We start from the raw sequence: 25,101 nt of genomic DNA, 5'->3' as shown, positions 1-25,101 counted from the left end.
AATCTTATATCAGAGTCATGATTGGCACAATGTCTGTGTACATCTTCAGCACACCATAACAGTATTACTTAAGTGAACCATCTTAGGTTAATCTCTGACAAGAGACATATGTTAAAAAAATTATGTTTCAAGATTTGCATTCATAAATACAAAATGAAACGTCCATCAGTAGTAAAAGAAGGATCACAATAAAAGTAAACTGCAAACATTAAAGCACTTTTAGACATTATATAAAAGTTAAAAGTTTAAAAAAAGAGATGTTGATCAAGTATAAAGTCGTTTGCGGTTATTGTTGTTCCCATGTGGGTTAAAAGGTGCACAAAAGTCACCATAAAGCAGATAGGTTATTATTTTCACACCTTCTCAACCTAGTCATCAAGAAACTCCCTCTGTAGACAAAAAGGAAGAATATGGTAACTAATGAAAGTTATAACTGAAAAGCTTATTTTTTTCTGAGAGATGAAAAGAGGGTTAGTGGATCACTTACCTCAGGTGTCCTGGGGTCAGTGAGGCTGTCCATGGCTGAGATAATAGAGGAGAACAGATACTCTGAATGTGTCTCCAGTGTATGAGACTGTCTCTCTATTAGCGCCAGTGTTTCCTTTAAAACTGTGGGGTGAAAAATCATTTGAGGACAACAAAATGATGCAGACATGTTTTCATAAAGATTTTTGAGCATTAATGTAACAATATAAAATAGGATTTCTAAAAATGAAGCATGGCAAGCGAATGGGACACAACATGATACTGTAGGTAGCAGCAAGACTCTCAAACTCATGTATGCATGGCCTCATTCTGCAAGCAAAGCGTTTCCTGTTTCTCTCTGCGAGTATTGAGTTACACTAGGTACACAACATGTCCAAAACTGAAAAGCTGTACACATTTGTGGAAATTGACCACAAAGAACAAAGAGAATATTATACGCCTTATGGATAATTCAAATATTATGTTTCATCCAATTAAAAATGTACTTCATCGCTCTGAGGTTTCAGTTACACAATGCAACTTTTCAATTCCATCCAAAGAATCTTGCTCAAATGTACAGTATAGTAGCTGACAGAGTAAAATAATACTACTTTTTTAAACTATTAAACAACAGGCATAAAATACATAGAGATACTCTAGCAAAATATCAATATTACCCCATGATTTACACACCCACAAGCAATCCGAGATACATATGTCCATCATCTTTCAGACGAACACACTGGGATTTATTTTACTAAAATAGTGTAATAAAAAATGTATTCATCTTTCACAGAGGTAATCCACATGGCTCCAATGAGTTAATAAAGGTCTTCTGCAGATAACTGCTGCAATTTTGTAAGAAAAATACTTAAAGCTTTATAAACTGTAATAACTAGCTCTCGTTAACAACGCCATCTTGGACTCAAGCGAATCGTGAGATTAGTATAATGAGTGTTGGTTGCCATAGGAACGTTGCGCAGTACATCTCATAAAACGCGCAAGTCCAAGATGGCATTGTTACCGGAAGCTAGTACTTATAGTTTATAAAGTTTAAAACATGGATATTTTTCGTATAAAATCACATTGATTTCTCACAAAAGACCTTTATTTACCCCTTGAAGCCGTGTGGATTACTTTTGTAAAGGATGGATGCACTTTTCTGGGCTTCCAAGTCATAAATTGTTCCCTGATCCCTGTTTTCTAAAGCTTGTAAAAGCAAGGACATTTACTAAAATAACTCCAAATATGTCCGTATGAAAAATGATGGACATATGTATCTCAGATTGCTTAAGGGTGAGTAAAATTATGTGGCAATTTGGATATTTAAAGCTCGTTTGACTATGAAATTCTGAATACAGCAATGCTTTAACTATACATATATTGCAGATTAATATGCTAAATGAACTAAACTAGACTAAACTAACAGAGTGCCGAAGTTATGGCGTCACTTTGTAGGCCAAAACGCTGAAGTGAGTTAGCATTTTAGCACTTCCGGTTCCCTCGCCCTGAAGTCTATGGGTTTTTTTTTAATGGGTTTTTGCTAAATCGCCTGAAATAAGGTCTGTGGTTAACAAAGCCTCTAAATATTTTCACGTTTTGTTCTATGACATAAAATACACAAGATAAAATCTGCTTGTGATTTTTTAAACTTTATTGTGTCTTAAAAACGTGGTTGCTAACAAGTTGCTAATAGGGACTACATCCTTGGCGGGGAGTTTAGACATGACGTTGATCTGCGACCATGGTGTGCTGTAGTCCGTTTATAGCATATCGTTAGCATCTGACGGCTTTATTTAGGCTTCAAAATGTATAAATTTTCGATTAACTTGTTAAGATTATCTTGATAGACAAAATGTGTAAGGTTCATAACTCTTTGTTGAACACAGATCTTATTTTTTGCAATTTTCCAAAAGTCTATAGGGAAAATGAATGGCTTTTCGATCGAGGGTACCCATGCGCCGCTAACTTCCGGGTTGGCCTACAAAGTGACGTCACAACTTCGGCACACTATATCACCCCATGACACTAGTAGCTGACATTATCCTATTGTACTCAACGCTTTTGATAATGTTATAGAGACTCACAAGGAGAAGCTGAGCTCATGCAATGCAAAAGCATCTCTCCAGTCTGTAAAACATCTGTCGTAAGAGGTTTATGAGCGTGGACGTCTTCCTGAAAACTCTGTGGAAACAACATGCAACACATTTAATAACTTCTAAAAGATTTATGGTAATTAAACTCCTATATGTTATAAGAGGTGCATCTTCTTTACCAACCTTGTAGTCAGCCAATGAGGCTTTGACACTGTCTAAGTCAACAGTTGGAGGGGAAAGAACCTCTACCTTCTCTACCACTTTGTACAGCCACCGAATCAACTTTTCAAGGTTTGAGCAAAATACCTGTTGAGGGTATAATAGTTTTTATTTCATTCTCAACAGTCTCAAAAAGTCATGGTAAAAACAGAAACTTTCAATCTTCTCACCACTATGTGCTGCATGAGTGACTCCTCTGGCTCTTCTTCAACCTGATCTACACATATTGTCCTTTGAAGTTCTGACATGGACATTCCACTCAGTTGATTCATAATAGTTTTTACCTCCCTCAGGTTCCTCCTGTTCACTTCTCGGCTAATTTCCTGTATTCTGGCACCTGGTTCCTGTGAATCATCCTCATCCTTGAGAAGATCTTCATCACCACTTTTTTCTACCACCAGTTCCCGTTTATCCACCTGAACTGTGGGTGACCTGACAGAAGTAACTTCACTCCCCAGAGACTCCCAGCTGCTGGTAACTGGCTTGCTTATCTGGGCACTAATATCCCTTAGCTGCTGTGAAAGCAAATTGAGTTCTTTTATCTGTTCAGGCAGGCGAAGGAACTCTTCATCCCACTCCTCACGTGATCCAGGGCGGGCCAGGATGTGTGTTGATCTTATAAAAGTGGGATCTGACCTGAATGTAGAGAAGACACCAAATTTACGGTAATGCTTCCTGTCACAATCTAGATTCTCACCTGACAAGCCAGTTTGGTCTAGTGATGAGTACAAGCTGCTGGACAGTATATCATCTGAGGACTTAGAATATGATAATTTCCTTTTGTGTACTCCAGTCAAGCTTTGGCCTCTTGGTGGGCTGTATCTTTCCGGTCGAGTCCGGGTCTGGGATTGGTCCAGACAGGATAGGCTGGACGAGCTGTGAATGTGGTCCAACTCAATGCCTGAGTCTTGCAACAGTGGTTCAGTTCGTAATAGAGACTCTGGTGAACTCCATGTGTTAGCCATGTTGGGTCTTAAAGGGTATGTATAGTCAAGGAGTGCTTGGTATTCCTTATCAGGATCCCAGCTTGGGGAACTCCGGTCTGGGGAGGGTGGCATTGAATTTGGGATGGCGCAGGCCCAATAGTTGGCCTGATATGGTGACATGTGTTTGGGTACATGGGTATAGTTCTTATTGTAATACTGGGAAGATCCTTTGTTAAGGAAAGTATCTTTACCTTTGTCCATCTCACTCACTCTTGTTTTAACACTTTTCGTGTAACAAGATGTACGGATGGGCGAGTGAGAACTCCTCAAAGGAGTGGATGTCAACTTAGGCACTTGAGGTACTGTAAGGCTCAAAATAGCTGTAGGAGAGCTGGACAGACTGGATTCATTGGATAAAGTGTTTAAAATAGGTTCCTCATCACATGACCACAACCTGAGGTCCGATATGTTCATGGAGGTGTCCAGGTCTTCACTAGACATTGGTTGGGAGAATGTATATGAATCATCCTTAATACTTTTGACTGACTGCTTGACTGAACATTTTTCCTTTTCTTGAGGTGAATCTGCTTTGAGGATTATATGAGGTTCCTGAAAAGACAATAATAGCTATTGGTTAATTAAAAATCTGGGGATCTTAACCCTGGAGAACCCACGGGGTCAAATTTGTTCAATAGAATAAATGGGTTTTTGGATTTTCCTGGGTTCTCCAGGGTTAAGATAGAAGTATAGTCACGTATTAAAGCACGGCCTACACATACAAAGTGTGCGTACAGTGCGCAATGAAATCTGTACCACACATGCATGTGCGGGAGAAAATAGTATGTAGCTCAGGAGATGCATTGCATTTTGTTGCAATGTGCATATGTCAAACGTCTGTGCACACATACGACTCAAAAAAACTGCAAAATATAACAGAAATGCAAATATAATCACAGTCTTCCATTAGTCAGCCAAACAGATAGTTTTACACCATTTGTCCAGCCAATGTTGTTGTGTCCAGCTGGATGACCTGCTCAACAGAGCAATGCTTTGATAGTCCCACAAAGCCTCATTGTTCACTCTTTAGAGGATTCAAAATACGAATGGCTTACTTAGGGGCCGTTAATACAACAACGTCTTCAATCATAAATAGGGAAAGTTTTTATATGGTTTGGGTGTTCGATTACATGGCAACAGCATTTTGGGGTTCTGAAAAAGCATACTTTTGAAGATGGGTTTCAAAGTGAAGCATGAATTTGTTGCAATAGTGGTGACATCATGCGTATGCACAAGTTAAGTCTATGCGCAAGAACAACCAATACCACAATGGTGGCTTATAGGACTGTTAGTGCTGCTCAAGATACTGAGTTTATTATCCCTTCTCCAAGAAAGTAAGCAAAATGTTGGCATCTTATAGTGCACAGGTGTGTTTTTGTGCACATGTGTGTTTCATTAAAGAGTAACTAAACCCCTGGTCAGAGCCTGACTCCACCCACTGGCAATATTTGAAAAATGCAAGAAAAGTGGGCAGACCCCAATGGAGATAGAGGGGACGAATTGAGCTCATACCAAGTGCGTGGTAAGCTTGAATCTGCTTACATAGGGTCGTACCGCTTACATCACACAGTACCGCGACATCCCACAGGAAAATTCAACTGCAGTAGCCATCGTTCAACCTAAAGAGGGCAGCACTCAGACGTTTTTACACCATACATTGTAACATTTAAACACTTTATGTCAAAATGTCAAAAAAGTTTCTCAAATCAATGAACAGCACTAATAAAGTCCCGTTCTTACAGATCATTAACTAAAAAGAGTTGGTTTAGGGTTTAATTACTCTTTACAAAGTAACATTGCCATCTACTGGCATGCACACATAATACAGCATTTTAAGTTGTCTTCGCAGATCTGTGTAAACACTGATATTTTGACAGCGTTGTCGTGTGTGCCTGAAACAATCTCAGCACTACAATAAATCACAACTGGGAGTAAACCTAAAACCTTTACTTTACCAGTCCAAATTTTGAAACAGTAAATGCATATACAGCATTAGATAGATTCTGACCTTGTTTGAGTCGTCAAATGTGGGTGAATTCTTCAGGATGGGCATCTGGCTTTGTGTTGCGGAAATCAATGGTTTTCTCATGATGTAGAGGCTTTTGTCTGTCATATACCTTGAAACAGGTGCCATTGTGACTGTCTTTTTGCAACCACTTTGCTCTCTGTATGAATCTTTGACCTCCTGGGCACATGCGGGCCTGGACTCATCACTTGCTCTGTGAACAAGTGGCTTGGAGTGACCACTGTGAATAAACTCTGGGATCCTGGACCTCCACCTGCCATATCTCCTGTTCTCCATCGGTGAGGAGGTGTCTGATAAGGCCATGTCAACTCCGAGACCCATAGCAACATGTCCAATTTCTGTTGTGCCTCATTTGTGCAGTGAGAGCTTAAAGATCACAACAAAACTTTGTATTAATGCATGATGTATCAAAGCAAAGGCTTAACTCATCAGAGAAGGAAGCTCTGTGTGGTTTTATAACAGACATGAAAGCAGAACTCACTGTAATAAAGATACTACTCATATGAGAAAGAAACCTAATTAAAGATACATGTTTAGGCTTGTCGGAAATTGATGAACCCTAACTGCTCTTCATCCGTGCCTATTGCCTACCTACAAAAGCAGTTAGGCAGGATGAAGAGGAACTGAGAGGAACGGATGCTTACAAATTCATCTATAACTCATGGGTAAAACCTAATGTAAAAATTCCTACAGAATAAAGGCAAATTATCTCAGTTGTGGAAAATGCAACTGCCATAGTGGATAATGCAACTGTGATGGATTAACCATTATAAATGCAAGGGTGTGTAGACAAAGCACTTTCATTTCTCTTTGGAATACTAGACTGTTACATGATTGGCTGATGCTTCTGGTTTCCATGACAACCAACAGAAAATGGCATGTCATGAGAGAAGATCACATGGGGAAATTTAATTCATAGCCTTCTTGCAAACAAAGACAAGCATGTTTTCCACTGAATCCTTCTGGATCTCCTTTCACTTTTACTATAAGTAGTATTGATAATCTGCTCTCATCCTTAAAACATGCAAACTTACAAAATAAAAGAGTAAAAAAATCAAGTATATTGTTACTTATTATTTGTGGAACTGCCTGTGTCAATGGATTTACATTTAATATTGTACTGTAGAGCAAGGAAGCAAAAACTTCCCACAAAATGTTACGCATGCACAAAGACAAACAAAAACAACAACACATAAGTTCTACTTCTTCACAATTAAGCAAAGATGGCACTAGATGCAATTTTCATTTCACTTATACTTTTATCTATACTAACACAGATATTTATATAGACAGTTACCATGGCAACCTGGTCACCAAACAAGTGACCAGATACTGTAAAGCAAAGTGCCTTACAATCTTACTGAAAACGTTTATATATTAAAATATAACCTATGGAAATCTACAAACTTGCTTTATGATCTAGAATATTCCCATAAAACACCATGCAAAGAAAAGTGCAAACGATTCAGTGGGGAAGTTTCCTCATATTTTTAGATGTCCCTTTAACATGTCTTCAGTTTGATCATTCAAGGACAGTAAAAGACTTCAAATACTATACAATCATATCCCAAAAGAAGTATATGAAGCAAATGAATAACAATGATACTGTACTGAAACACGAAATCACGCTTTGTTAAAATCATAGTCTGAGAACTGTTGCATGCATCAGGAGGAAAGACAGATCAGATGGCCTTGGATTGCACTTACAATCAGCACAATGTTATAAATGTTATTTGTATAAATATGTAATTGCCATGGATTCAAAACTAACTATTATAACTGTTATATCTAATAGCAGCTTCGATACCTCTCAATCCCACTTTTAACTGTTTAAAATGGCTTTCGAGGCGAAAATGAAAGCCATTTCATTTTGTAACGTAAGTTTACGTACCGTTGTGGTTAAATCCTTTTGCAGCGGGATGAACTACGCCCAATGGACTCAAGAGATATAATATCATTCAAAATACCACTGTTGAGGAATTCACAAGCTTGAGGAAGCGGTTCATAAACACAAAGGCGGATCAAGCTACGTCCAGGCTACGTCCCCTCCAGCCAATGCAGGAGTTCAGTCGTGCCTGTTAATACGCATGCGCACAGTAATTTCGTGTATGTTTGAGATCATCTAATCACTATTAAAATGTCTCTGTCATTGTTATTTTGTTATAAATTGCTGTGTTTAATGTAAATGGTGTCGTTAATCTGATATTTTACCAAGCGCCTATAAAAATTTATCTAATCACAGTCGTCTGCTATCCAAGTTTTATTTATGTTAACTTTTAATTTGCGTGTAAGATATTAATATTTTAACTTAATTTAGAATTGTAATACTTTCCCTTTTTTAGTGCACGAACGCCCCCTTCAGGAAAACAACTTTATTAGTCCACGTAGATCAATTATCAGGGGAAACAACATAATTTAGACACACAGAGATGCTTTTTAATTAAATGCTTGGCAGATGACAGACATTTGTAACAAAACAGTTATAACAGAGTGAAAAAGTACAAAACATTAGAGCACTAACTAATCAGTAGCTGTCACAATGCATCTAACCTTTATTTATTTATTTTTACATTAGAACCTTTTGGTAGCAACAAATTACCAAAATAATTTTCAATGATATAGAAAAACAAAACAATTAATAAATTAATTTCATTCATAGCTTATTTTATAACGATTGAGCACTCAACTTATAAACAAACTGTCCACTAGGTGTCACTAGAAACCACTTATTTGTCACCAGAGCGATGTTCTTTGGGGCAAATAACCGGTATGAATCTAAAAAGAGAACGTTGATCTATCAATATTTGAGAGTCTTCATCAGTTTTAGTCATCAGGTTCAGTTATCACCTATGACCCTGAGTTGTCTATCAATGCATGAATTACATTTCAGTTTAGAGAGTACGAAAATATAAAAAAACATAAAGCTTAAAAATTCTTGAGAGTTCAGCACAAGCACACATGCACAGTTGTGATTTAGTCCCCAATAAATCACAAACTGTTACCATACCACAACTTCACAGGATTTGACATCAGGGACACAAATATATACAGCAAATACTTTCTGGCTCATCTTTAAAATAGTTAATGTTTCACAGAGACAGTTAAAATGTAACAAACAAACAGAGCAAAAGGTCAGGCTTTGAATGATTTTCATTACTATCCATCTCTGCACCACACAACGTGAAAACTTAAGTGCCCTTTAAAACATTGCATGTAAGCTAAGACACATTCCCAAACATAACAACAGATAAGAAATCATTTTGGCACAACTGGATAAGATTATCTTAAAAGAACCTGTTCTTTCCTATACTTCAAACTATATTTACATAACAGCAAATCGACCATAAGCATCCAAACTCACAGGTTTGAGTAAACTTTACACTGAGGTGACATCACGCCCATGGTGGTTTTTTAAAGAGTGAGAAAGAGGAGAACGAGACAGGAGACCACAGTCAGCACATTACAGTACAGACTCCACACCACCCTTGTCATCAAGTGTTTCCCGCGAGGAGTCGTCTCCTCGTTTCTGATGTGTGACGAGAGGGGAGGTCTCCTCCTCAGCCTGGACATTTGCCACCACCTCCACCTTTACTTCCTGAAGTTCTTGCTCCTCTTGCTGGTGCTGCTGTTTTTGTTTCTTCATCTCTTTCTCATTGATATGATGAAGGATGCCAGCGCCAAGAGCATCTCCCTCCACGTTCACAACAGTGGTGGTGCGGTCTCTGATATCACATACAGAATGTTAGCACAACATGTTTGAAGGGGACATTTCACAAGACTTTTTAAAGATGTAAAATAAATCTTTGGTGTCCCCAGAGTATGTATGCGAAGTTCTATCTCAAAATATTAAATAGATAGTTTATTAAAGCATGTTAAAATTGCCACTTTGTAGGTGTGAGCAAAAATTTGCAGTTTTTGGATGTGTCCTTTAAAATGCAAATGAGCTGATCTCTGCACTAAATGGCAGTGTTGTGGTTGGATAGAGGCAGATTAAGGGGTGGTATTATCCCCCTCTGACATCACAGGGGGAGACAAATTTTAATGACATATTTTTTCACATGCTAGCAGAAAATGGTTTACCAAAACTAAGTTATTGGGTGATCTTTTTCACATTTTCTAGGTTGACAGAAGCACTGGGGATCCAATTATAGCACTTAAACATGGAAGAAGTCAGATTTTCATGATATGTCCTCTTTAAATTCATAATTTATACTGAGCACATATTATATCACAAACAAAATATAGGCTGCAAAGCTGTTAGTGTTAATATAAGAGTTAAAAATAAAGGTGCTACAAATTGTTCTTCACAACAATGCCATAAATAACCTTTTTTTTTTTTAAAAAAAATTAGCCCACCTACCAATTATTAATATTTCACAAACAGCTAAGTTCAGTCTTTAACAATTTATGTTGTTATTCTGAGTCCTCCTCATGCACATTTCAGCCACTTATCCAGTACTGTGTAATGTGCGTATATCGTCTTTCTGTCATGATGACCATTTACACGATAATGTGGTGACAGTATGAAGGTACTGCATTTGCAAATCTGTTTTATAGGGACATAACCTTATTGTTTGGGGTGGATTGCTGTCTGGATGGTTTCTGTATCGCCCATCACTGCGTACATTCTGCTGCCATTTGTGCTAATTTCAGATCGGTCATTAGTACGAATGGTACGTCAGCCTACGAATGCAACGGGGGGAAATTGTACTAGGGAAGAAATTGCGTCTATCCTTTCTAAAAGGACTATTTCTATATTCTAAATTTTTAAATTAACCCTTATTCACAATGAGGAACCTTCTGTGAAACAAAAGTTTTTTTTGGATGTTATAGGTTATTTATAGCCTAGAAATCTAGACGCACCCTAGCGGCCGCAAAATATATTTGCTGCCAGGGTTTAGTCTAGGCACTCACAATACACTTAACAGCTCCAAAAACCAAAATTTGGTCAGGCCAATCACATCGTGTGTAGCGTCTGTGGGGCGGGCTTAACATGATGACGACAGAGCTGCAACGGTTCCTACTTGAAAACAACGAATGGCTGCTGCTGCTGGCGAACAGCTTTCTTTTGAAGCGGCTTTGGCCGCGACTCTGGAGGACTTAGACTTATGTTTTTCTTTGAGAGAAGAGCAAATAACCCTACTGAAGTCCTTTTTAAGCAAGAAAGATGTGTTTGGAGTTTTGCCGACTGGTTACGGTAACTACGTCACCTTCTTCGTTGCTCTGATTGGTCATAGCGCTATCCTATTGCGTGCAGAGGCATTTTGAGGGACAACCTTATATCCCGCCCCTTGCATTGAGCCGTTTGTGTGAAGAGTTGCCAGACCTTACATCTTGATGTAGGTCTGGCTAACCAGGCTAGGTTATTTATGGAGGCATAGTAAAATTTGGTTTTTCTATGGCATTGTGTATAGCACCTTACTTTTTAAGTGTATAGTCCCAAAATAACCTTCTTATAATATTTCCGTAATTCGTAGGACGACGCAAAAACCCTTGAAGATATAAATATCCATATCCTTTGCACAAATTGCTTTTTAATAATAGAGAGATGCTTTCTTACACAATCCAGTCGACAGCCAGCATGAGTGACAGGTCATGGGTTGGCAGACCAATGGCTTCCAAAATAATAGCGATGGTGATAATCCCTCCTGCTGGAATTCCGGCTGCTCCCACACTGGAAGCAGTGGCTGTCACCCTGTGAAGAAGCAAGCAAGCAATCATTTAGCAAAAAATTTCATTCATACTAGAAACCAATAGTGCAATAATTACATTCACCCTGCAACAAATTTGTTTTTTTTGGGGGGGGTGACAATTCCCAGTAAGCAATGTTCCATTCAATAGTCAAATAAACACATCCCAGATGTCTAGGCTAAAACAAAGCAAAATTTGGGCTGTCAGTGAAAATTTAATAGATGTCTAATCGTAGCCCAAAAAATAAATGACATAAAATAAGTAAATTAAACCGAACACCTTGTAATCACAGTTGACTTTGCTTACATGATGGAATATCATGTATCTTATATAGATATTTTAGCAAAACGTCAAATTCAAGTTTATTTTTGCTAAAAGTGGGTTACTCATATCAAATCATATGAAAACTTTGTCTATCAGGGCTTCAGCTCATTCGGTATGGTTTAGGGTGGCCATTCGTGCCAGTTTTGCCAGATACACGTCCTGGCCAGGATTTCGGGGGCGTTCTCCGGAAGTCGCGTTGGTCGACCGCATACGTCATCATGAAGGTTTAATATTTCAGGTTCTATTTCAGAAAAGTAACCATTACATTTCAAGGTAAGAATGAAACTACAATGTCTTAAACGAAATAAATCTTCATTTTCTAATGTATTTTAACTGAAATGTGAGAACCTCACTGACGTATGCGGTCAGGCAATGCGACTTCCGGAAGACGCACCCGAAATCCTTGCAGGGACGCGTCCTGGCACGAATGGCCACCCTATTATGGCTGTCTGTCTACACACTCCCTAATAGTTCTGTTGTGCTAAAGCAGGCTCTTATAAATTTAGATCAACATTAGTACCTCTGCTCTGTTTAGATGTACATGTCACGTGTACAGAATGTACAGTGCCTATAAATACCACTGATGTTTAAAAAAAAACCTGAGATGCACTCACAGGATTGTAAAGATCTGGCCCGCATTGAGTTCCATGTTGTTAAGCTGTGCAATAAACACAGCGGCAACGCACTGAAAAATGGCTGCTCCATCCATGTTAACAGTGGCTCCGATTGGCAGTATAAACCGGCTGATTCTTTTGTCGACACCGTTGTTCTCCTCCACACACTTCATCATGGTGGGCAGAGTCGCTGAGCTGTGCAGGTAGAGAAAACAGCCAAGGTCAGAGTTTCAACGACACTGTTGGAACAAGATTTTGCAAGACTGTTGGCTGTTATATTGTGAAAACCGCATGAACCCAAACATTTATAGAACTAAATAAATACTTAGCGAACAAAGAGTGTAGATTAGCTCAACTAAAGTTGCTTAAAGGGCAACATTTACTGTATAGTTGTAAGCAACATAAATTACCTTGAGCAGGTGGCAAATGCTGTTGTGAAGGGTGTGATGAGTCCAGACAGGAAAATGAAGGGATTTGTTCGAGTGAATCCAAAGTAGATAAGTGGCAAGACAATGCCGCCATGAATGACGTGACCCAGGATAGAGGCAAAAATGTACTTTCCCAAGCTAGTAACCAACAGAACTACATCTTCCATCTCCACAATCTTACTGCCTACCAAGAACATAATGCCAAAAGGCACATACCTGAAAGACAAAAAACAGCAGTGAAAGGGACACTTTGCTTTTTTAAAAAATATGCAAATGTTTTAGCTCCCCTAGAGTTAAACATTTTTTTTTTTACCATTTTGGAATCCATTCAGCTGATCTCCGGGTCTATCACTTTTAGCATAGCTTAGCACAATTCATTAAATCTGATTGGACCATTAGCATCGTGCTCAAAAATAACCGAAGAGTTTCAATGTATTTCCTATTTAAAACTTGACTCTTCTGTAGTTACATTGTGTACTAAGGCAGACGGAAAATTAAAAGTTGCGATTTTCTAGGCCGATATGGCTAGGAACTATACTCTCATTCTGGTGTAATAATCAAGAACTTTGCTGCCGTAACATGGCTGCAGCAGGCACAAGGATTCACAGTGCTATTAAAAGTTACCAAGTTACCAAGGGGACTACTTTCAGGCACTGCTTAATATTATTGGACCTTCTGCAGTCATGTTATGGCAGCAAAGTCTTTGATTATTATTATTTTTATCTTTAGGGGATTTGGAATATGAGCATATTTTCAAAAAAAGTTGAGTGTCCCTTTAAAAACAGTATAAACTGCATGTGTATTGTAGGACTGTCCCAAGTCTTTTTCAATGCTGACAAGGTTAAAAAGACCTTGGCTGTGTCCGAAATAGCTCCCTATTCCCTTAAATAGTGCACCATTTGAGGGAACATCCATTTTTAGTGGTGTCTGAAATCATAGATAATATAGTTCACATAATATAGTGAACTATATTAGTGGACTAATATGGGAATAGTGAATGCGAGTACATTTGGACAAAGCCCCTGTTTTATTTATTCTACTCAGTCCTATTTCATTTAATTGACCTTTACGTACCACATGATCCAGGACACCAGTACCATGGTGGCTTCATTGAAGGCATTGAAAAACCGAATAAGCTCCTCTCCTTCTGCTCCAAGCTTTCTCAAAGCAACTCCGAAAACCATAGCAAAGAGAACAAGGCCTAGAATATTCATTCCCTCTGAATCTGTTCCATAAGGAACCTGCAACCCACCAAAGTCATAGTTAGTCTAACAAAAAAATTACTTACAGTACACAAATAGACAGTCACTTATTATAAAAATGCCATTATCAATGTTTTATTGGAATTGAACACTTCCCAGTGTGTTTCCATGCACTACTTTTTTGTCATATTCCCAACTACTGATTCTGATTCAATTATGAATAGACAAGTGACTTTCACAAGGCCAAAGACTGATGCAGATCTGATGAGACAAGCTAAATCCAAACTAAATCTCTCTCTTGTTTTGGGCTTCATAAGACATCAATGCATGGTTCATCACTTGGCACACAGCACTGGTCTTTCTGAAAGCCCTACTTATGCAATTATGGACCTTCTGAGGGCTTCTCCAAATATTGATGATATGACACATTTCAGCTATGAGTCAGGATTTAATGGAGACCTTATGGGATGGCTAATTGTATAATGACTTTGTCTATTTAATGACAGAAAACACCAAATGTACCAGTACTGCACATCCTCAGTCAATATAACAACCTGTTGCTGTATAAATAGAAGCGTTATGGGAAAGGCTTGCCACCTCCAGCTGCTTGAGAGAGCTCAGTAGTTTAAAATCAGCTGAACTGGCTGTGTCAACCCTGGCCCTGTTCAAACAAACAGCATGCTCATTCAAGGCTGCCAAACAACCAACACGGAGTTGTCTGGGACAAAACCAGCCAATGGTCTCTGCCAAAATGTCCAAATTGGGCCTAATGCTAATGTGACGTGTGAAATGACACACCAATCATGTACCTTCTGATAGTTGAGGGTTCCGTTGGTTCCATTTCCAACAAAAATCATCTTGTAATCGGTGACATACTGTGATAAAAGTGAAAGATAGAAAAAGTTAAGCATTGCTTATCATAAGTACTATGTCATTTTATGCCAGTATGGGTCTTCATGACCTTCACATAAAACTGGGAAGCATTTGTTTTTTTTTTTAATTGGGCCTGCTTTGTGCATGTCTAGTGCCAAAATACTAACAAAAGGAGCATTTAAAGAGAACTTCCAGACTGGCACATACATAGACAATAAGAGAGATCCCCTACAGACATGCTATTCAGTAACGCTGCTCCTCAAAATGTCCAATTATATGAGAGTGATCCAGAAATTGAAGCCTTGAAAATATTTTAATGAAAGATAATTGAAACAGCCTTGGAAAGATCAAAACATGTTTTTTTTTCAAACTGCTTACTGTTTGAATACGTAAAATAGGCCACACACTACAGTCTGGGCACAGAGTTGTTATCTCCCACCCAACCGCTGAACCCCCTGACCTTTCATTGAGCAAAGTGTGCTCGCTGTTGAGCAGCTGCCCGTGTGGTACAACTCAGTGAACCAAGCCAGGTTGCCATGCATCAGGGAATGGAATCAGTTTGCTATGGTAACCGCCTGGTTGCTTGGTTTAGCGAGAGGATGGGAGGTATTTATTGAGCAGTGCTTACTCCATTTTAAGACTTTCTCAATTAGAGATAAAGGGCTTGTTAATATGTAGGTAGTGACCTTTGAAAAGAACACACGTATGCATTGTTGACATGCTGACTGGTGCTGTGTATGTGTGTGCGTGTGATTTAGAGCTGTGTTTGAACTACAAAGTTGGAAAAGAGGCATAAAAAAACTTACTGAGCGGAAAGCTGCAGCCACCAGGTTAGATGGGAATAGGTTTCTGAAAGGAAAAACAAGCAAGCAAGATAAACCAATGATACATGAACAGGCTCTTATCATCACAGATGGTCACCACTGATGTTCCATTGGTAAATTCCCACCACTTGGGACAATCTGGAGGACCAGCAAATGTCCAACTAAAACATGCATTTATCCTAATTTATCCAGATCAATAACTTTATCAATTAATAGATATTCACATAAGCAGCAAAATAAATAAAAACCAAAACATACAGGCAGCATTTGAGTAGAATGGATTCTTTAATATCTTTTAAAGTCCTTAAATGTATTATTTTTATATAAAATGTATTTACAATTTAAAAAGAGCCATTTAAACACTGAAAGCAATGTACAAACCCAACCTACACAAAACTTAGCAATAAACATGTGACCTAAAAAGAGGATTAAACTTTTAACCCAACTCTGAGGCATAAAGGGAAGCATTTGATGAAAAAAAAATTAGTATTGCATCAGTATTGTATTAGACTTTATTATAGAAGTAAAGACACAGATGTTAAATTTTGAGGTATGCTGAACTGGAAATCTAAGCAGTATTTAGTAGAATAACTTTTACTGCCAGACCTTTTATGTCTCACAAAATTGAAATATGTAATTGTTGTCACGTGATCTGCAAACATATCTAATATATCGGATTCACCAGCTGAATCCACATTCATTCGTTTATGTAACACATATTGGAAAGCTGAGAAACTTCTGTATGTGGTGTTATTGTGGACTCTTACCTTTAAGTCGTTTTTACTATTCAAAAGACTAGCTATATAATAAAATAATTTCCATAATCAAACAATACCTTGCAAGGTCTAAAAACGAATCAGCCGTCTCTTTGTTGGAGTTCAAGCCTTCAAGTCCCAGGTTGTTGCTGTTGAGCGCTCCAGCTCCCACGCCAGGTTTGATGATGAAGGCGAGCGCGACCCCGATGGATGAAGCGATCAGAGTGGTCACCAAAAAGTAACCCACTGCGATTCCCCCCAGCTTTCCCAGGGAGCGGGTGTCTAGACTCGCAGCACCTGAAATTAAACTGCAAACCACTAAAGGCAGAATGATCATCTTGAGCATCCTCAGCAACATCTCTCCCGGGAAGGCGAAATATGTCATTTGGGCTCGTGTTAGGTTCATGTTTCGGACCATCATCCCGAGTCCGACGCCCACCAGGACCCCGGACACCGTCAAGATCACTAAAAGATTTCTATTGAAAAAGGCCATGAACCGGTCTTTAAAGCTTTTCTTTTCGGATTTTGTTGGGATCGATGCTGCCGGGTCTTTATGTCCCAAGTGTCCATTAATTTCGCTCTTCTTTTCATCCATGATTTTTCCTAGTTTTCTGACCACGCGTCTGAAAATGGGTACCGGGGGCTCCTCGCATCAACAGCGTGCGCACACTTGATGTAACGAACCAGCGCGAGCCTTGTAAAAACCAGCCGGCAAACAGGCATGTGCCTTATCCACCAATGAAAAGCTGGAAGACCATGGGCATGCGCATGCGCACTCTGGATCGGTATGAAATGATGCAACAAGGGAAAGGGCTGCTGATATCTACATCCATAAAATCTGTGACCAATAATTTTACAGCATTTATTAATCTTAGTTCATATTATTTTTAGCAATTACTTATATATTATTACAATTAAAAGTTGTAACTGTTAACATTATTAATGCACTATGACCAGAAATAACTGTATTGGAAATTGAACACAAAAAAAACAATTGTAGCCTATATTATAATGCTGACATGTTTTCTTTTTTAAATGCAAATGCTAATGTTATTCCTTCAAAACGCCATATTTGTGTTTTCATACAGCATTTTAAGGCAATATTCAAATGAAATAGTTAAAAACAATATTCAAATCAGATTGCCACCTGTTTTTTCTCAAGCAAATATACAAGATGTGAAACTTTCAGGGTTTTTTCGACTTTTTGTATTTCCTTTCATCTGAACCTCTGAATTTTTTTCCAAAAATAACATTTCACAGCTGCCAAACCAGGAGCACAGGAAGCTGAGTGTGGTTTCCATAATACACTGATTCTCAGTGTGAGGGTTGCCTTGATGTAACAAATGTTTTAGACCCTTTAGATTCCAGTATTACCATGTGTTTTAATTAACAAACACACATGGTAAACAAACATCCATCCCTTTGTAAAAAGGACTAAGAGTTTTTTTTTTACCTTAGTGGTCAAAATTCATCACAGGGCCTGGGACAACATTTACGATTTCACCCCTCTGTTACAACCCTGTTTAAGATCAAACCACATTCTTAAACTCAGCTGCATGTTGCCTTAGAAAGATGAGCTCTGTCTATTTCAAACCCCCATCTAAATGCTGATTCATTAAAATTTCCTCTCTCTGCTCTTGCCAGGTTTTCCTTAAGGGAGTTTTCTATAATTGACTCTTTAGGGAAAAAACATTTGAATGTACAGTAAGGACAAAACCTTTATTTGATCCGCTGTTGATTTTGTATGTTTGTCCACTGCCAAATAAATGATCAGTCTAATTTTAATGGTAGGTTTATTTGAACAGTAAGAGAAAGAAAACACATTTGAAAAAAAAACATGACTTAGGCTATATATTAGTACTTGAGGATCAAACCATTGTTGGCAATCACGGAAGTCAGACATTTCTTGTAGTTGGCCACCAGGTTTGCAAACATCTCAGGAAGGATTTTGTCCCACTTTTTGTCATTAAGGTTTCGAGGCATTTAGCAACTCAAACCTTTAGCTCCCTCCGCAGATTCTCTATGGGATTAAGGTCTGGAGACTGACTGGCCACTCCTATTGAGCTCATTTGTTGCCTTGGCCATGTGTGTGGGTCATTGTCATGCAGGAATACCCATCCATGACCCATTTTCAATGCCCTGGGTGAGGGGAAGGAGGTCCTTACCCAAGAACATGGCCCCTTGTGGGCGCTTCAGGATTTTAGTCCTCCTGTGTTACCAATTGTTTTCTTGGTGAATATGGTCCCAGCTGCCTTGAGATCAATTGACAAGATCCTCCCATGTAGTTCTGGGCTGATTTCTCACATTCTCATGATCATTGAAACTTCACAAGGCGCGACCTTGCATGGAGTCCCAGACCGAGAAAGATAATTGCACTGTTGTCACCTTCTCACCAAACTCCCGGGTAATGGTCTTGTAGCCCATTCCAGCCTTGTGTAGGTATACAATGTTGTCCCTGACATTCTTGGACAGATCTTTGGTCTTGGCCATGGTGAGGAGGAATCTTGATTACATGGACAGGTGTCTTTTAAACAGGAACAGCTGATGTTAGGATCCTTCCCTTAAAAGTGCTTCTAATCTCATCTCATAACCTGTATAAAAGACACCTGGGAGACAGAACTTTTGCTGATTGATAGGGGATCAAATACTTAGTTCCTCATTAAAATGCAAATCAATTTATAACTTTTTTACATTTTTGTGGATTATTTTGTTGTTTTCTGGATTTTTTGTTGCTATTCTGTCTCTAACTGTTCAAATAAACCTGTTCAAATATAACATTATAGATTGATCATTTCTTTGTCAGTGGGCAAACATACAAAAACAGCAGGGGATCAAATATTTTTCCCTCACTGAAACCCTTATAGCTAAATAAACATGTAAATAAATATTAAATGTAATCTGTACATGCTTTTGTAAGTAAAAGCAAGATTTATAGTCTGCTGTAAAAAAAATAAAAAAAACTTAGTTTTATTTATGACTGCAGTAACATTCTCTAACCACTAGATGGCATTATTTTGTCTTGTAAATTCTCTGTTCAAGTCATCTTTAATAGTGGGTGTGATTGCAAACCTACAGGTTTCATTGATCATCACTTATTCGGCCTAAAAGCTTACAATCAGTTCGACGCAATGAAACAGTTTTGTTCTCGCCTTTTCTATTATACTTTTTAGGATAATGTCTTGTAATTCTTGCTTTCATGTGCTTTTCTTGTAAAATCACGTACGACAAAGTCTATACACATCCACTGCCTACTGTCAGATTGTGATTTTAGATAATGACCAGTCTGTCTGGACAGCAAGCTTAAAGCAGAAAAACTAAAATCAGACGCCAGACTCCAAGATTAATGACTGTTTGCGCTTCTCCATCAGACCATGCTCCATCAGCTGAGTCACACACACACAAACACAGAAGTGTAGGCAGACTTTCTTGGCCATTTGTCCCATTTAGTTAAACCTTAAAGTCAACACTCAATATTTCCTTGCTGGTGAATTCACTGAAAAACAAACCAATGGGAGAAAATACTGGAAGAAAATATCTCTCCCACTTTCTCTGCAAGGCCAGACTTGTTTTTTTCTTTTCGTTTTTAGTTAATGTCTATTTTCCGCAGTGGCAGGCTTTTTTGAACCCTCCATTTCCTGTTATGCAGTAGAGATTGAACTTGTAACAAAAAAGATTGAGCCAAGCTGTCGGTGGGCATCTTGCCAGAGCATGCTGCCTTTTCTCTGTTTCACCGCTTGGAGAACTCAAATCTAAACGTTACATGACATTTTACCTTCTCTAATACTTCAAGGTACAACTTTAGGTATAGCATCTGAAATATGATATACATTTCAAACTATTTGCATGTTTGTTTCTTGTTGTGATTTGTATCGACTGAACTTTAGGCTCACATTTTCACTTGTTTATTGTGGTTTGGAAAACACCACATTACAAGAGAAGTCAGGCTCTTTAAATAACATGTCGAACTGCAGCCTAAACTGCATTCTTATTGGTCGAGTCTATGAAAATGGGGCGGGGCATACACGGAGATTCAGCCTCGATTCACAGACAACCTATCATTGAAATTCAATGTCTTGCGACGCGGAGACACCGATGACCATCCGCCTAGTTGTACTTTTGAGGACACTTTACATTTGTGCAAATGTTTAACTTTTTCTCAGGCACGGGACGTTAAAAAGTGCCATGTGAAATCATGTCGACAAACCAAGGCATGCAGAATGCACTGACACAATGTAACACACGCTGAGCAGTCAGCGATTCACACTTGATCAGGATCGTGCAAGTCCTTCAAGAAGGGTGAGTGCACGCGCCGTTAAATTAATCGTGTGCTTTAACGGGTCAGTCTTAATTGTGGGTCAGATATGCGTAGATGTGCATGTATTGACACAATAATCTGTTTGCATATCTTATCTAAAAAACTTGGAATATCTGTAAACGCATGTAAAAGGGGAAGCACTGAAATTCTCTGGATTCAAAACATTCATTGGTTGAAATGAGGGAGCTACATGACAGTTATAAAAGTTTTGCTTTTTATCGGTCAAAGCCATGCATTTTTTGCTTTGGTATTATACACAGGGGCGGATCTACCGGGGTGGCACGGGGTGGCAGTTGCCACCCTAAATAAAAGCATTGCCACCCCATATGCCACCCCAGCGCGGGTATCCTAATATATATAATTTATACCCGAGTAGGCTCTTTTAACTAGAAAGGCAATGGAGTTTTTCTCTGCGTGTGTTTGGGGGTGGGAGACACATATCTGACGATGATTGGTGTGTGTGTCTTAGACGGGGTGGGACAACCACATAGCTGATGGTGATTGGCTTAATTTCCATCGTTAGCCAACCAGAGGCAGCAGAGTTCATACACAAGCATGCAGTCAGTCCGAGCAGAAAGTCTTTTACAGTGTAAAAAAAAGTCCGCGCAGATTTGCCAACTTGGTGACTTTGTCGCTAGATTAAGAAACTTTTAGACCCCTTCAGCGACTTTATTAAAAAAGCGACTAGGACAAATCTAGCGATCTTTTCTGGCGTGGTTGGAGACGTTTGGAAACTACCATGAAAGGATGCATCGCCCCATCCAAGGCACTCACATGCAGCCCGGTTCTCGCGCTGCAGTCCATCCCTTCCGAGTCGCACAAACCCGCAACAACAGAGCGATGACAAGTACAACGATCTCAAAACAAAGGTAGCGGACGCAAGCACAAAGTATAAAAAGCACAAACGTTACTTTTCCATCGTTGAGGTTAAAGGCAAAAATGTTTATGAACGTGCAACTTATGCCCATGAAGAAAGAGTCTCTTCACGTCTGTAGCGAGTCATTCTGATCTAATAAAGCGCCTCAAATCATCACATGCTGCCAAAACAAATTCTCTTTAGTGTCTTAAAGTGATTAAGTTGAGCATCACATCAGCAAATCAGAGTACTAAATACGGTCATATTTATAGATAAATGTTGCATCAGGATAAAAATACAAAAATTAAACTGATGTTAAATATTGCACGAGGTAGTTGCTTGGTAGTTAAAACAACTGAACTGCAGGTTTGTGTAAGGAGTAAATATATTTTAAGCAGTTCTTTCTAGAGTTAGCCCGTCATGTCTTAGCTACTGCAGCAATCAAAATATTCCATATGTGCATATGAAATCGCTTGTTATGATATTGCCTAATGTTTTTATTTGTCTTCATTAAGGAGACAAAACTATTCAGTGTTGTGTATGTTTAGAAAGCTTGAAAGACAACTTAATGCCGCATTTTCCAGGATATTATGAAAAGAAAGGCTGATATCCATTCTTTTTACCAAAAATATTAGAAAAATCAAATACTATGGGAGTGGAAGGTACAAATAAAACAGAAAAATATGTTGTGGAAGGAAGAGGAGTAGATGAAGTCATGAAGGAAAGAAACATATGGATGGCAAAGAGCTAAAAAGAAGTGAAAAGACAGAAATCCATCATGAAGTGAGTGAAAGGATTAAAGATGAGGGTTATGAGAGAAAGAGATGTTTGCCTTTCAAATATGTTTTACATTAATATAAACTAGGCAATCCTATTTTATTTATATAACTGTCTTTATACCATTATGTTCAACCAGTCAGTGTTTTTAGATATTGATAAGCTGTATGTATTAACTTAGTATTAAGACAAAGGGTGCTACAGAGATGCTAAAGGTAGCTGCTTGGGTACTTACTTATAGGAACATTTGTTGTTGCCTTTATTAATGTTATAAAAATTTGAGGTCCAGTGTTCACCGAAAATAGTATATACAGTATATAATTTCTTGAATCCACGACAACCATGCAAGGACGCTTACTTCATTGCCACCCCTTGTAGTTCTCATGCCACCCCCTTGCCACCCCATAAATAATTTTCTAGATCCGCCCCTGATTATACAACTGTTTTCAGATGTATTTAAGACTTGTGTCAGTGTTCTGGTTCTACAGTATGGCGTAGGGCACTAGTGCATGTTTTGTATACTGATACCTAGTACTAGGTAAGTATCAGAGGACTGAAGAGTTTTCTGAATGCTTTATTTAGCCTGCGCGTGCTCAGTTTTTCTCTGTTAAATAAGATGGATGTTGTGATACAGGGTCGTTGCCATTTATCTCCATTTATCAGTTAAAATAATAATAATTGTACATCCAAAATAATAAATTACATTCAGAAACCCGCAGTAGCAATGGACACAAATAACTCGGTTTTTGTTTAACATTTTCAAATGAGTAGTACAGAAGTATGGAACGTACAGACTTTAACACGTGACAACCGGAACAGACAAATATGGAAGTCCACTACGGTTTCCGCCGGTCCGGAATCAAGTGGTTAAAGGCGAGAGTTTGGCAATGGCGGATTAGAGACACATCTAATTTAGATGATAATCCAGATTAGGCAGTGAGCTCTGCAGAGTTCTCTGTTAGGTCAGAGAGCTCAGAGTTCAGATTTGTCACCTCATTAGAGGTCAATGTTAACCAATTTAAACATTTCCTAGTGAGCTTTTATTGTGTGATATTTAAAAAAATCAGTTTTGCATTAGGAGAAGCAATGCATCATAAAGGTCGCTTTACACACTATGTGAATTTAATGTTAATTCAGTTTACATTAGCATAATCTTTTATGTAAATACATGCCTGATTTTTGTAGAAATGTGGTTGTCACTTCTGTATTTTGTCACAAATTGTGTAGGAACAGAATATTAAGTATTGTAGTGGAGTGAAAACCGTCACAAATATCCTGTCAGTATGCATTGGAGACAAATTCCCTTGTCGGTCAGGTGTGTGACTGTGATTCAGCTGAAATACTTTAAAAAGTAAGCAAATAATTTCATAAGCTCATGCCTCCACCTGCGTAAGAAGCGATGTATTAATATTTTCATAAAATGAAAACAATTAGTTTAATATGTTTATTAGGGTTTGTTCAAATAACTTACAATGTGTTGAATGAGAAAGATACTGCTGACTTTGTCGGACCGCGAAGCTCAACGTGTCGCCATAAAAAAGTCCATTAAAAATTGCTGTTTAAAAAAAAACCTTACACCAGAGGGACAGTTGTGACATTTTAAACGAGCTCCTGAAAAGTTAAAAACATGAACAAACACTTGACTGACTTTCCCATTGTAAAGATACTGGTATGTCTCTGCTTTTATATTTGCGCATTGAAGACCCGTCACCTCCGATCAACAACACGAAATGATTGAATATATTTTCATATATCAAGCCATTTAATTTCATCCTCACACTGGTTCATACATGGCAGGTGTAGTAAATATTAACTGTTTAAATCATGTTTTATGCGTGTTCCCACTACGCCCCTCTACCGGCTGGGTATTAAAACAAAACGGAAGTCTCATACCGGAAAGGAAATTTGTCACATCACTTACTTCCGCGTTCGAGAAACAGGTGAATAGGATGGGTCTCTAAGTTCCCATTTAACACTCAGATTCATAACATGGACATTGTTACATTTCTGCCGGTCTATAATGTTTTAATGTGCTGTGAATTATAGACCACTGTTACTGAATTGCTCAAATGCATTTGCATTGAATCCTGTGTAAATGAACTGCCAGAGCCCCAGGCAGTGACCTGCTTTTCATTATAATGTGCAAGAAGTATATTTACTGTATTGAATTCTGATGCATCAAGCATCAGACTGATAACCTAAGGAGTTTGAATGCCTAAACCTCCAGAGAGGCGTGTCATGACTCCACTTAAGATGTGGCCTGCACCTTAAACAATCTTATTACATTGCCATAGTGTATTATATGTCGTCAGCCTAGCTTGATCATCACCAGACATGATTGTTTTACTAAAAGGTTAGTCTGCATTTTTTGCATATTTTGTCTCCTTACCTAGAAACTAATAAAGGCATGCATGTTTTTGTAGTTTAGTTGGTAAAACATTGCATTAGCAGCTGAAAAGGTTGTAGGTTCGATCTCATGGTACACACAGTATGTATTACAGTATATAGTAACTAATTTCTGCTGGTTTTACCTCCTCCTGCCATTTAGCTTTAACAAAGCTTGTAAGATTACAAAAAGAAAAGGCTGATATTGGATCAGTGTTTAACTGAGATGATCTGCAGAAGCAGTGGCAGTGAAGGCCCCAGCAGGTTG

The 25,101-nt window shown here is 38.4% G+C and overlaps 3 protein-coding genes across 4 annotated transcripts in view; 1 reads left to right on the top strand and 2 right to left on the bottom strand.

Moving 5' to 3' along the window:
- Positions 1-107: 107 nt before the first annotated feature.
- cep68 (centrosomal protein 68) lies at positions 108-7,852 on the bottom strand. Its single transcript, XM_065296784.1, has 7 exons — positions 7,681-7,852; positions 5,772-6,155; positions 2,951-4,315; positions 2,745-2,867; positions 2,553-2,649; positions 488-609; positions 108-389 (listed from the first exon to the last, which is right to left on the bottom strand). Exons 2-7 carry the CDS (start codon positions 6,108-6,110, stop codon positions 369-371), a joined length of 2,067 nt encoding a protein of 688 aa, XP_065152856.1. The 5' UTR covers positions 6,111-6,155; positions 7,681-7,852; the 3' UTR covers positions 108-368.
- Positions 7,853-8,203: 351 nt separating this feature from the next.
- Positions 8,204-17,266, bottom strand: slc1a4 (solute carrier family 1 member 4). The gene is made up of 8 exons (XM_065296778.2): positions 16,581-17,266; positions 15,728-15,770; positions 14,858-14,923; positions 13,921-14,087; positions 12,829-13,062; positions 12,419-12,613; positions 11,350-11,484; positions 8,204-9,511 (listed from the first exon to the last, which is right to left on the bottom strand). Exons 1-8 carry the CDS (start codon positions 17,093-17,095, stop codon positions 9,250-9,252), a joined length of 1,617 nt encoding a protein of 538 aa, XP_065152850.1. The 5' UTR covers positions 17,096-17,266; the 3' UTR covers positions 8,204-9,249.
- Positions 17,267-20,563: 3,297 nt separating this feature from the next.
- sertad2b (SERTA domain containing 2b) overlaps positions 20,564-25,101 on the top strand; it is a 39,892-nt gene continuing 35,354 nt past the window's right edge. For both annotated transcript variants that reach the window (XM_065296781.2, XM_065296782.2), the window contains exon 1: positions 20,564-20,796. The gene's annotated coding sequence lies outside the window, so the exon portion shown is untranslated. The remainder of the gene's footprint in view (positions 20,797-25,101) is intronic.

Source organism: Paramisgurnus dabryanus, chromosome 20 (genome assembly GCF_030506205.2).
Source record: "Paramisgurnus dabryanus chromosome 20, PD_genome_1.1, whole genome shotgun sequence".
NCBI classification, from domain to species: Eukaryota; Metazoa; Chordata; class Actinopteri; order Cypriniformes; family Cobitidae; genus Paramisgurnus; species Paramisgurnus dabryanus.
This window is presented reverse-complemented; position numbering and strand designations above follow the sequence as displayed.

Coding starts and splice junctions, on each gene's coding strand:
- cep68 (XM_065296784.1), bottom strand. CDS start 6,110: ATGGGTCTCGGAGTTGACATGGCCTTATCAGACACCTCCTCACCGATG. Junction 2,868..2,950: donor CACTCATGCAGCACATAGTG/GTGAGAAGATTG, acceptor TACCCTCAACAG/GTATTTTGCTCAAACCTTGA. Junction 2,650..2,744: donor CCTCATTGGCTGACTACAAG/GTTGGTAAAGAA, acceptor TTGTTTCCACAG/AGTTTTCAGGAAGACGTCCA.
- slc1a4 (XM_065296778.2), bottom strand. CDS start 17,095: ATGGATGAAAAGAAGAGCGAAATTAATGGACACTTGGGACATAAAGAC. Junction 15,771..16,580: donor TCGTTTTTAGACCTTGCAAG/GTATTGTTTGAT, acceptor TTTTCCTTTCAG/AAACCTATTCCCATCTAACC. Junction 14,924..15,727: donor TGGCTGCAGCTTTCCGCTCA/GTAAGTTTTTTT, acceptor CTTTTATCACAG/TATGTCACCGATTACAAGAT.